Source organism: Calliphora vicina, chromosome 3 (assembly GCF_958450345.1).
Source record: "Calliphora vicina chromosome 3, idCalVici1.1, whole genome shotgun sequence".
NCBI lineage: Eukaryota > Metazoa > Arthropoda > Insecta > Diptera > Calliphoridae > Calliphora > Calliphora vicina.
The window spans coordinates 20,817,864-20,832,139 of record NC_088782.1 but is presented as its reverse complement, the minus strand read 5'-3'; the positions used below and the strand labels follow the sequence as shown (position 1 = coordinate 20,832,139).

The 14,276-nt window shown below is 29.9% G+C and overlaps 1 protein-coding gene across 1 annotated transcript; it reads right to left on the bottom strand.

Moving 5' to 3' along the window:
- Positions 1 to 268: 268 nt before the first annotated feature.
- LOC135953126 (cuticle protein 4.9) lies at positions 269 to 7,071 on the bottom strand. Its single transcript, XM_065502815.1, has 2 exons — positions 6,998 to 7,071; positions 269 to 722 (listed from the first exon to the last, which is right to left on the bottom strand). Exons 1-2 carry the CDS (start codon positions 7,007 to 7,009, stop codon positions 513 to 515), a joined length of 222 nt encoding a protein of 73 aa, XP_065358887.1. The 5' UTR covers positions 7,010 to 7,071; the 3' UTR covers positions 269 to 512.
- Positions 7,072 to 14,276: the final 7,205 nt, after the last annotated feature.

The window sequence follows — 14,276 nt, the reverse complement described above, 5'->3', positions numbered from 1 at the left end:
TTCCATGAACAACACATGTGAGTAATTCAAATTTTATTCTGATCATGTAATTCGTGTTGGGCATATAAACTTGTTGTTCGCTATTCTAAATAAATACAGATCATAAACGTGTAGCAGGTGAAAGGGATGACTAAATCTACGTTCTTTAGAATGAACTTCTCGCAGAATGCTTTCATTACAACAATGTTATTCCTGGTATAGCTGGGGAAGACTTATGTCATTTAGTAAATAATAATGAAATACTCTACAGAAAACACCTTAGACTGTATACGTTTTTTATGCAAATATGCAAACATTTTTTTTTATTATAAAAAATTACATTTTGAGTGTATAACTTTGTATGTAGAAACTAAAAAAAATAAATATGTATGAACTCAATAGAGTTTAACATAAAACAATAAATTGTAAGGCAATCAATTGTAAAATAAAGATATCCAAAACCAAATTCATATTCCATTAAGCTTATGCATTAGTCCTTTAACCGGTAATAGGGCCAGATACTGATTTTCCACTTAACGTACGTAAGCTGCGGCAACATAAGGATAGGCAGAGTAGCCGGCAGTATAAGGATAAGCACCATAAGTGGCAGCAGCAACGGGAGCAGAGTAGGCAGCAGCAGCATAGGGAGTGTAACCTGAGTAGGCAGAGTAGGCGTAGGGAGCAGCAACAACGGCGGGTGTAGCCATGGCGCAGGCGAAGATGGCGAACAAGCAAACGGCGAACTAAAACAGTAAGGAAAGAAACAAGGAAATTTAGTTAATTAATATAAGGAAAAAATAAATAATGTAAAGACAAAATTTCAACCACTAGATTTCTTAGTAAAGCAGCAACATATAAAAAAAATTCGTTCAAAATACTGCTACTTAATTTTCGAAATTTTAAAAGCTTGAAAATTTGTTTAAAATGTTCTGATTTGATTTCAAACATAAGGGAAGAAAGTATCACCTCAGCTTGTTCTGTCATACCAGAAATTCTGTACGTTATTAGAGACAGGGCCCTGACAACATTGCCCCTGAACAACTGGAGGTAGTGCAAATATTCTCCTCCCAGTTATATACGAATTTTGGACAACTGAAACGCAGTCATATAAGTTAAAAGAAGGTAACGTTAACCTTCGCTTTACCAAAGATTTTTTTATGTACATGGTTTACCAATACCCACCCGGGTGGTACAGCAGTTCCATACTAAAGACGTGCACAGTTACAACTGTTTGTACAAGTTTCTGTGTGTTTGCTAAAGTGAGTGAGTATTGTTGAGTATTTTGGTGTTTCTGTTATGAGTTGATATTGTTATTATTTGTAGCAGTTATTGTATGAGTGGATAAAAAGAGAATGAGAGTAACATATTGGTTTTCCTATGTTTCGCACAAGCAAATACTAGTAGATAAAGATGGAATACAATAAGTAACTTATTGTATGATGCAAATAAAAACTCGTGTGTATGATTTATAGAAATTTTACCAACAAATAAGTATGTATGTATGTCTGTTTCTATAAATATATGAACAAGCATACAAATTTTCCAAAGGGGGCAAGGTTTGTGGAACTTTTGAAGAGTAAATAAAGGCCTTTTTATATAAGTATTTGATATTGTTGAAAACCTTAGGACTTGAAGATTGATATTTTAGTAAAATCAAATAATTTTATAAATTTTTGGACGTTATTTACCTAAAAACATAAAAAAATATATGGTGATTTTCCATGGAGAAAAATATACAATTTGAATTAATATAAAATTTGAACGGTTAAAGATATCATAACAAGATTTGGAAATAATATAGACTCAATTATCCTTAAATAAACAACATTATAGGTAATTTTTAATTTTTTTTTATTTTCAAATACCGAAATTCCTAAACCGGGTAAAATGTGTTACAAAAACTGAGTTTTTTTTAGAAAAGTGCCTACCGTGTGATAGTAAAAAAACTTTGTAGATATTTAATAAGCATATAGGGTTATACAAGTATGAAGCTTTTTCGAGGATCGGTGCTTTGCCTTTTTAGAATTTTTTGCTCAAATCTATTTTTTTATTTAAATTGGCCAAGTTTGGATAGGTCTTGGCGGTGTTGTTTCCGCTTAAGTGAGCCAAAATTTACTTTACACGCTTTTGCATTAAATTTTTTTTCCCGATCATATAAAAATTGTATATACCTAGTCCCAACTTCCAACTTTGGATGCGTTTAACTTTTTATAGGGACAAGTTAATTAATTGTTAGCAAGTCTTTTTTATTTTATTTAGAATTTTATTGCTAATATACATAGGTGATATTTTAGAAAAAAAATCGACCTCCCGCCATATCTAAAAAACCATAAAAAAATCGAGAAAAAATAAAAACTAATAAATAAACGTAAATAACTCTTCAACTAATAGAGATAACCTACACATGTAAGCGTATTTTTTGTAGATCTTTTTAAGCGCTATTTATATTTTAAATTTCAGCTCGTTCGGATCATAAATAAATTTTTGCCGATTTATTAAAAAAATTGTGATCCGAGGTGACCAACTTTGAGGGGCAACGCACCGGTCCCCATTAGCGCTAGGAAACTGATCAACTGCAAATCAACTCGAAATTACCTCAGCTCCAACCATGAGAAATTTCGTAGTAATATCTCCAATAGTTCCCGAGATACTGAATTATTTCCAGAAATAAACGTTTCTAAACCGCGTGTTGTTCATTTTTATATAAATTTTCGCACCAATTCAATCTACATATTGTGTATACACATCAATATGTATACACATCAACTCACCAAAGTTCACTTGTATATTTGTTTCACCTACAATATTTTATAATACTTGTAGTTACAACCAGTGTAGCCAGATGTGGGGATTTGTCCCCAATTTGGGGATTTCAAGATTTTTTTGGGGACAGAATTTCGTGGGGAGGGATTTGGGGATTTTAACAAAATTTGGGGATTTACATCCATTTTTGGGGATTTTACATTTTTAGACATTAGCGGTATTCACAATGTAGAGTACTTGGCCTAGTAATAAAGCAGAAGAGCTATTTATTGACAAACATTTCAATTTCTAATCTATTTGGTTTTATATTTTGTTTAAATAATCATATTTTATTTCTTTCATTTCTTCAGAATTTGATGAAAAACACAAAAATTTTAGATTTTTCGTTTCCAGGACACTATTTTGATAATAAAAAAATTAAAAAAGGATTTCATCAAAAGTTCACAGATATTAAATTGTTTTAAATTCTTGCTAAACACAGAAAGCTGAATCATTCTCTAGGAGCCAATTTTTGACTTCGTATTTAAATGTTAATTACACTGTGCGAAAGTGAAAAAAATGTCAAAAAATTTCAAAAACATCCTCAAATTCAGAATTTATTCAAAAAAAAAAGTTTTCAATGATGTTCTTCAACTTATCGTCGACCTGTAACTTAAGCTGGCCACACACGGTTGATTTGTGATTATGATTTGGTCGTGTTCGACATCTTGTTACTTGTTAATGGGGATGTGCGCGATAAAAATCACAAGTAATTGAAAATTTTCAATCACAAATCAGGCGAACAAATCATTCCGTGTGGGCCAGCTTTAGTCAGTTTTTGTCCGACTTTATATTTTTCAACGGGTTTGGAAAGAAAACTGATTACGTTTTAAAATACCGTGCATCTTTTGATACATTTGTAAGTTATAAGTATTGTTTTTGTTAAGAATATCTAAAAAAAAACAAAATTTGATTTTAATAGCATTTCAATACTTATTTTGATATGAAAGCTTATACCAATGCATTGATATACATTTTTATTGCAATGTATAAAGAAAATTTAGTTCTTAACATGTCTTCTGTATATGTATGTATATGAAAACTATTTGTGTTGAATTTTATTTGAGTTTGAAATATTTTTAAGAAATCTATACTCATTAAAATGATTTTCGGAAGTGGGCATTATATGGTAAATTTGGTGAGGCAGGTTCGGCATATATAAAATTTATTTTTGCTGAATTTGTTTTTTATATCTATATAACTAAGATATTTATGACAGCTTAACTATTTTCAGATAGGGCAATCGTATGGGGGCTATGAGAAATGATGTACCCATTCTAATCAAATTCAATAGGCTTCGTCCTTGGGGCAATACAAGAGCTTGTACCAAATTATCTTTGAAATTACGACCTGTAGTTTGATTACAAGGTTTACATGGACGGACGGACATCGCAAAATCGACTCAGAAAGTGATCCAGAACATATTGGTATACTTTAAGGTGGGTATTGGGACAATATTTTTGCACGTTGCAAACATCAGCTCTAACTCAATATACCCTTCTTTGGAACTTTTTTCGAAAAAAGTTTAATAACTTTTGCAAATATAAACCGATTTCGACAAGTAATGTTTATTTCTATATATTCTACTGTCTTTAAAACACTGTGTAAAAAAATAGGTTTTCATAGAAAAAAATTAAAATAACTTTGTTGAATTTGAAAAACGACGAAAAAAATATGCAAAATGTGTGAGTTAGAGGTACTAAGTACTACTTAAAACAGTTTTTTTCAAAATAACTCAAAATTTTGAGGAAGTTTCAAAATCTTTGAAAACGGTTTTAGTATTCCCTCACCTAGGTCTACAACCACCATTGGGTCGCTTTTCAAGTTCTGACAAAAAGTTTTATTTTGCAGCAGAGTGTTATCTTTAAGTTCTATTTTAATACGACAATGAGTTTTTCAATGCTTTTTTTAAATTATATTTAAATGGATTCCACTTCCGATGCGGTGAAATTATGGCTTATTTTGTCCATTTTTTACAAAATATACTTTCTTTTTCTGGAATAAAAAATCGAATATTATAAAGCTCTTGATTTCTCAATGAGTTATAAAAACTAATTCATACAAAAATCGGATAAACATCAAGAATTCTTTGGCAGGTTTCAAAGTAAAATGACATCTTCCAAACAACTTGTTCCAAAATCGATGAATCAACATTTTGAAAACTGACAATGAGGTAAATAGATGTAAAAATGCTTGTCGTATGTTATTATGCCAGATTGCAACTTTAGTTTGTTAAACTCAACATAGTAAAATTTAGTATTAACAATATAATTTAATTTTTTTTATGGTGACAAAATTGGGGATTTCAATTTTGAAATGGGGATTTTTTGGGGACATCGACTTTCAGATTGGGGACATAAGATAAACTTTGTCTGGCAACACTGGTTACAACAGCTATTTGTGTGCAAAAAAGAATTTTATGACATACTCAATGCAAAACAATAAACAACTGCTTTTGTTTTTAAGAGTATAGTGTGTGTGCAAAAGCAAAACCATACAACATTAGTTATACTCGTTCTCATATTTATACCCATAGTAACAGCTATGTATATGGTATACTTGTTTTGACAATACTTTAAGTTACACTCTTGCACGTCTATATTCCATACATATATGCGACTAACAAAATTTAAAAAAACTAAAAAACCTTATAAAAAATTTAAAATTAAATGCTACAGAACTCGAAAATTTGTTCAGTGAGACTTAACTTCATTTATATCGAAACACAATTAAAAAAATTATTAATCTATTAAAAACGTATAGGTCACCTGGGTGGGTATTGGTAAAGCGAAGGTTAATCTCCTCCCCAAAAAGGGTAACTTATCGCAGTGAAAGAACTTGAGAGGAATAACTCTGCTCAACATGGTCAACAAAATATTAGCCACATAATCAACAATAGGCTGTCAGAATCTCTAGCATCTAACCTTAGGTAAGATCAAGCAGGATTTAGCGCATTATCCTTGAGCAATCAGTAGAGTGGAAGACTCCTTAATACATGGGCTTCATTGATTTCGAAAAAGCCTTCGATACATTACACCATAGAGCGATCTGGGGTGCAGTGAAATGTAAAGGAGTGCTAGCGAAAGTGATCAATCTGATCAAAGAGCTGTACAATGGAGCTAGTTATCGGATCATTTACGAGAACGTCTTCTGGCACACAAACACTCCCATATCGAGACAAAACTTCAGTAACTGAGCGAATGTGCAGCTAAATCAGGTCTTAGGATAAACATTTCAAAAACCAAGATAACGAACATTAATATCGACAGTATCCGACCTCTATTTTTAGACTTGAAACCGGTAGAAGTTGTCGACTCTTTCTTCTGCTTGGGAATTAAGCAATGGTGGAGCAAATGCTGAATAAAATTTGGCGGTCTGAATTCGTTTCTAAGGGCACTGCTACATTTATTGAACGTGTAGCATGCAGTATTGATGGATCGCGATCCAAATTGCAGAATAACCTAATTTTGCGTGATCCAATAAAATGGATCGCGATCCAAATATCACAATATATATTGAACGTGTAGCAGTGCCCTAAGAGCACCAATCTCAAAATATTTGACGCTAGTGCAAAATCATGGCATGCTGCCACTAAGGAAATAAATGAACTTCAAGTGTTTATTACCCGGTATATGAGGCAAATCTTACGCGTATACTGTCCCTGGGCCAGTGGCCCAACAATTTATCCAACGAAACATTAAACAACAGATCGAGTGCTAATAAAAAATGAATTTGCATTGGCCGCACCTTGAGGAAGCTCACAGACAATATCAGTCGAACGGCGCTTGACCGGAACCCGCAGGATAGCCGAAAAAAACGAAGACCTGCTAATATATGGAAGATAATGGTTGAAGCTGTTGGATTAGCAGCAGTTCGTACATGGCGTGAAATTAAAGCTTTAGCAATAGATAAACTAAATTTGAAGTTGTTTGTTGAGGCCCTATGTTCCAGGTAGGAACTATAAAAGCTTCATGGACTTAGCTTTAATGCTCAAGATCTTCTAAGAAATGTTGATACTTTAAACAATATACTTAAGCACATTGTAGCTTAAAGCATTGTAAAGCTTTAATGAGTTCACAAATTCTTAATTTAACACTTTAACTTTTAGTTACACTCTGTTTATGCTCTCAAATAATTTTTTTAAATATATTTTTTCTATAAAATTTTAATTCTATTTTGATTAGTAAAATATTACTATTTTGTTTTAAACACTTACGAATTTGAACATTTTGAAGTTTTTTTTGAGGGTTTGATTTGTAGTTTTCTAAAGTTTTAGGTAAACTGATGATGTTACCTTAAATAAAACAAGCTTTTATACAAAATCAATTTTAAACCAAAATCTATAATTGATTCTACCTTATCCATTTAATAATAAAAAAAAACAATAAAAACAAAGGAGTAAAACTATAAAAATGTTTAATAAATTTCTGTTTTAGGTAAAATTAATAATGCAAACCAGGTTCTTAAAAACTTTACTTTTTCATTATTACTTTTTCCTCTTTTTGTTTGTTTGTGTTCAAAATAAATTTGTGTTTTTATTTGGTACTCGTGTTTTCGGTTAAAAACAAATCATTTAAATAATTTCCATACTCAGAAAGGTTCTTGAATTATTAGGAATTTTCTAGTAAAACAAATCAAAATAATTAAATAAATTTATTCGTTTGTTTGTTTATATTTTACTGCAAAACAATAATGGCAGCATTAAAATAAAAAAAGCAGAATAACATAAATTATAAGAATTGTAGGGTAGTAATGTGAAATGAAGTACACACAAAGTAGATACATTTAAATGATAAATGTATCTATATACCACATCAGTGTAGTTAGTAAACGATGTTACTTGTAAAGGCCGTTTTTGTTTTAAGTGTAAATAAAAATAAAACAAATCCGGCCAACACAACAATTTACAATTATACTTAAAAACAATAACAATCACAATAATAAAAATAATAATATTTACGTTTTTCTTTATAACTCTACTTTGTATATAAATACTTGTACTCATCATCATACTCACCATGCTGTGGTCTGCATATTAATTGGAAGTACTAAACCAGGGTTTGAGTTTAGAGGAAATGGTTTTTGTTTAAATTTAGCTACATGTTTGGGAACTGCTATTGAAGCCTTTTAGGAAATTGTAGTATATTGGTTTATACGGCAATTGAATAGTCTAAAATGGCTTGAATTTTATTTATTAATTAAATGAATTGAACTTGGCACATATTTTCAAGTGTTAGCGGGTCAATGTACGAAGGTCGAGCATTAAATCGTGATTAATTTAGTAGGTTGCCTATTTAGAAGTGCTTCCTTAAAATGTCGGCCAATGAACTGACGGAGAATCTTACCCTCAAATATTCATATATTGGTAATATGAGTGAATCTAATTTGATACGAGGGCGGGTTTACTCTTTGCGGTTTGGTGGTTAGTTTACTAACCACAATTTCTATAGTCTCTAAAACATAGTTTATTGCAATCTATTGCAATTTTGCTAAATAATTATATTTTTTAAAGTCAAAGTTTATGATTTTTTGCAAAACTTTGCCGTCAGGGTGCTCTGGTTATATAAATATATAAATTTGAAAATATTGTAAAAATCATTTTTTTAAGAGATTTTCACGCATTCAATAAAAAATAGAACAGAGTGTTTATTGTTCATCGAATTCAGTGTTACTTTGATATTTCGGTTGTTTGGTCAGAAAATTTAGTCAAAAATATTCGATTTCAAAAAAATTTATACGAAACAAAAAAGTTGATCATAATGCCAACAGCCACGGTGGTTAGTAAAATAACCACTTCGCTCCACAAAAAACCTTGGAATGGGGTGGTTTTTCCATGTTTTGATTTATTTTTTCTTACTTTTTATAATAAACTAACCATGACTAAAGTAAAATTGCATTTGTTTTGATTTTAAACTTATACACAAAAAAGCGCGGCTGAAAGAGTTAATAAGTCCTTGACTTTTTGAATTTCCTGCCTCTTAACAGTTGAGGTCTCTACACCCGAAACAATTGAAAGAATTCACGATATGGTGTTGGCTGATCGGAGATTGAAAGTGCGATAGATTGTGGAAGTCACAGGCATCATACAAGACTCAGTGGTTTAAATTTTGAATGATCACACATATGATACAACCATTAGAAGGTAGAATCACTAGGGAGAGAGTTTAAAATGATATGCCTTGTTACGTCAAATAATAAGAAAATAAAAAACAGAAATCCAAAAATACGAATAATAACAAATGAAAATTGAGAAATATTTTGTTTATATTTGAAATACAGTTCAATATAATCGGAGTCATTGAAATGATGCATGCAAATCCGTGAGTGTTTCTTCAGCTCAACACCGCAGGCAAAGAATAACAAGAAGGGAAGGCTCTCTCTTTTTCAACAACAACAACCTCTCTATCTTTTCACATACAAGTAGTGTGTGAATTCAACACACTTGAGAGAGAGATTTATCTTCAAAACTTTTTATTGAAAATTGCAATAAAATTGCAATTCTAACACACACTTTCACAAACACATATAATTTTTTAATTTAAACCATTAAATTAACCGAAACATGCTAATTTTGCACAAACGAAAAATATATTTTTTTATTTTTTTTGACATTCAATTTTTGGGTGTTGAAATTAAAACTGAAAAAAACACAATTGTAAAATTTCGTATTGAAAATTAATACAAAATTCAAATTAGTTAAATTTTTGCAGAAATTATTGAATAAAAATATGAAAAATCTATTTATAAAACCTTTCCAGGTCAAATATAAAATAAATAGTAAATAGTAGTAAAATTTTGTTATAATTTTTAAGGTCGCTTTTTTACAACTATGTGTGTTTGAGGAGTGTGGTGAAAGTGGTTTGTTCACCAATACATATAAACAATATGTTACCAATACATTCATATAGTTAGGTTTTTTTTGACAACCGACTTAGGTTTTTTTTGACAGCGTTTCACTTCTTGTTATTATTCTTTGACCGCAGGCTGCACTCCATTCTTTAATTTTATTTTCAGTACATTTTATAAATCTTACGACATTTTGTTCAAATAAACATTTAAATTAAATTTAAAATATTTTTCAATTTAGTTAATTTTTGATGTTTTTTTCAATTGTACTTTTATTTTTTATTTTATATTAGTCTGACAATTCAAGGCATGTAGAATTGAGAACATATTTTGTAGTGATTCTACCTTTTATTGTTATATTATGATCACACACACAAAAAATTATATTTCAATTTAAACATTTATCCCATATTGAACTGGTTTCAATTATTTCATAATTAAATCAAGTATTCATTTGCTCAAAAACAAAATTTCTTGATATTTTCTATTGAATTTTGAGTTTTGAATTTGATTATTTTGACAATTGAATATACAATTTTCGTTATTGGTTGAATTTCAAATACAAAAATTATTGAATAGATAATTCGTAATTGAAACATGAAAAATAACAAAATTGTGTTTTCAATTACGAAAATTATCTATTCAATAATTTTTGTGCCAAAGAAGGTCAAGGTGGATGTGTCAGCTAATAAAGTCATGGCGACCGTTTTTTGGGATACACGTGATGTAATCGAAATTGAATTTACCCCTTCAGAAGGGTAAAACAATCTATGGCGAATATTATGCCAACTTATTGAGACGATTTAATGAGGACTTGAGGACCAGAACAATGCAAGGGTGCATGACCAGAGTTTAGCCCCGATTGACTATTTATTTTGCTTCCAAACCTGTAGAAATAGCTCGGCTGAAAGAGCTTTGACTCCAACAATGAAATCACATCACAAACAAATACCTATTATGACGACCTCCACAAATCTTATTTTTTGGAAGGGATAACAAAATTGGATTGTTGAAAAATAAAATTATTTTTATCCAAAAACCTGTGTCCCATGCAAGAAGTCACGGACTTATTGACCCGCCCTCGTATAAGTAGAAATTATTCCAAGATATAATTTTCTAAATGACTGAGTCTATTTCTATCTACGAAACTTAAAATAAAAATTTTATGAAAAACAAACAACTTGTAAATAAGTAATTCTTGGTGAAGAAAGCTTTTTGTTCAAAATACATTTTTAGTGAAATACACATAATTTTTTTGTGATACACAAAGCTTTTTGATAAAAATGAATTGTAAAAAAGTTTAGTTTTTGTGAAAATTTTTATTACATTTTTCACAAAAACTAAACTTTTTTGCAAAAACTTTTTTACAATTCATTTTTATCAAAAAGCTTTGTGTATCACAAAAAAATGATGTGTATTTCACTAAAAATGTATTTTCAACAAAATATAAAGGCTTTTGAAAAATACAGATTTTTGTTGAAAAGTAGTTTTTGGGGAAAATGAACAATCAGGTGATAAAAAAGCTTTTTGGAGCAAAATAACTCTCTGATGAAAAATCGTTTTTTTAATAGAAAATTTGCATTTTGGTGATAAAAAAAGCTGTCTGATAATAAGGAGCTTTCTAGGCTAAAAATACTTTTTTGTGCAAAATTGAGCGCTGAAATAAAGCTTTTTGGGGAAAAAGATTTTCCGAAATTTTTATACCTAAGACTTTTGGTAAAAATATTTTTTTTATTTAAAAAAGTTTTTTAGTAAAAGTGCACTTTTTTGGTTGGCTCTGGATTTTAGTAAAAATAAGTTGTTTGTTGAAAATAGCTTTATAGAAAAAATCAGCTTTTTGGTGCAAATATATTTTTTAGTAAAAAAAACTTTTTAGTCGAAAATAGCATTTTAGTACAATAAAAAGAAGCTATTTGATAAAAAGAGATTTTTCGTGGAAAATAAACTTTTTGATGGAAAATAAGCTTTTTGGATAGAAAGTGAAAATATAATTTTTGCGCAAGAGTTTTACGAAAAAATTGAAAAATATAATTCTGATATAAAATAGCTTTTTAGGAAAAATAAGCTCTTTGATGAAAAGGAGCTTAAAGTTAATATTTTTTGGTGTACAAGTGAAAGGAAATGTTTGGTGAAAGAGATTAGCATCTTGATTAAAAAAATCGTACTATTTTAAGGTAAAAACTCTTTTTGATGATGACGAAAACTTCATAATAACTTTTTGATGATAAAGTGAAAATAACTTTTTGGTGAAATGGAATAAAACAGCGATGGCTTGGTTTATATTGACAAGCTTTGATAGAAAAAAGCTTTCTTATGAGAAAGAGCAAAATCGAATTACAATTTGAACCAAAAAATTTATTTGTTTTGGAAATTTAATATTTAATATTTTTCAAACAGCTGAGATACGAATTTTTGTCTAACTAGGGCAACATTCATTATGTCTATATGATACTAAAAAAGTAAATTTTCAAAACTCTAATTTCGAACTTTATTAAATTTCGTGAAACAAATTCTAAAAATTTAAGAATTTCTCTTTAAGTTATGTTAATTTTTTTCAAAGAGTGCAAGGTTGGTTGAGCTTCTGATGCATAATTATAATATTTTTATGTTAGGATTTGCTATCGGTGAAAACCTTAATACTTGAAGATTGATATTTTAGTGAAATAAATTTGTCGGACGTCATTTATATTAAAAACTAAAAAAGTGATTTTTCGTGAAGAAAAATATAAAATTTTAATTAATGTAAAATGAGTAAAAGATGTAATAACAAAATTTGGAACTAATATAGATTAACATGTCCTTAAATCAATACCATTATAATTTTTGAAGTTTTTTATTTTCAAATATGAAATTTCTAAAAAAGGGAAAATGTGTTCCAAAAACTGAGTTTTTTTAATAAAAGTGATGTTATTTACCATGTGATAGTAAAAAAAGGTTTGCATGTTTTTCAAAACGTAAAGGGCTACACAAGCATGGAGCCTTTTTGTGATTCGGTGATTTGCGGTTTTAGAATTTTCTAAGTAAACCTAAATTGATTTTTTCAAAATTGTCCAAGTTTGGAAAGGTCTGGGGGAACTATGCCCGCTTAAGTGAGCAAAATTTTACCTTTAACGCTTTTGCGTTAAGTTCTCTTTCGGGATCATTTAAAATTGTATATAGTCCCGAAAATAAATGTTTTTATGGTCGGTCAAGCCCGACCATATAATACCCTACACTAAGTAAAAGAGCAAAAACATTTTTCTTTTAAAATTTCAATAATTTATATTTTTGAGTGATTTTCGGAAGTGGGCCATATATGGGGGCTATGTCCAATTACGGACCGATCACCATGAAATTAGGTCGTGTGATTTATGTGATACCAACATTTTTAACCGATTTATTCACGTTAAAGTGATTTTCGGAAGCGGGTCTATATGGGAGCTATAACTAATTATGGACCGATCGTAACAAAATTTGGTGACATGAATTTTTTGTATATAAAACTTATTTGGAGCGGAATTTGTGGAGATACATATATAAATGAAACATTTATGACCGATAAAGTCCAATTTCGTTAGGACATTCGTATGGGGGCTAGGTGAAATAGTGGACCGATTTCAGCCAGTTTCAATAGGCTTGGTCCTTGAGCCAAAAAAATAATATGTACCAAATTTCATCGAAATATGTTCAAAATTGCGACCTGTACTCTGCGCACAAGGTTTACATGGACAGCCAGCTGACCAGACGGACGGACGGACATCGTTTAATCGACTCAGAAAGTGATTCTAAGTCGATCGGTATACTTTAAGGTGTGTGTTAGACTAATATTTTTGGGCGTTACAAACATCTGCACAAACGCATTATACTCTCCCCACTATGGTGGTGTAGGGTATAAAAAAGGGCATTTGTGGGAAAAAACTTCAAAAATAATGCCCTTTCTACGTGTTTCAACTTAGGATGCGCGTAACTTTGTGGCCATTCGAATGGTATATTGCGGGAATACAACATTATGCATTTAAGGGTTAAGAAAGCCTAAGAAATTGCAAACATGCTAAGATTTTCAGTGTGCTTCCACTGTATTTGTTAACCCATTACAAGTGTAAAATTCTTCTACAAAAGTTTGTGAACCACTGAACACTCCCAACACATATAAAAAACACTGCATATACATCCCAATATAAAAAAAAAATTAATTTGTTTTATAAAATTATTGTGTTTGTTTTCTTTACATACGAAATTTTACACACAATTGCAACAAAGTCCAGTGCCTGGCACAACTTATTATGTGACTTTGAGAATAATACGAATAATACTTATAAGAGTTATAATTGTCTCTATGTATTAATATTTAAATATATGTTTTATATTTTTTTGTAATTCTGTTGTTGTATGCCTAAGTATATGCAAAATAACCTTAAAAAGTTTAAAAAATATAAAATCCACAACTACTTGAAATTCTAATTCAATTCTCATTTAAACGTATTTCGCAACACCCACAAAACAACGAGAATCAACTGAATACGCTTAAATTACAAAATTAAATTCAAAACAATAGCTGCTCATAAGCGTAGCCCAGTCTCGTACAATAAACGATAAAATCAGTTACAATTTAAAATTTAAATTTTTTAAACCAAAAAAAGTTATACATTTAAAAAAATAAACCGAAAAAA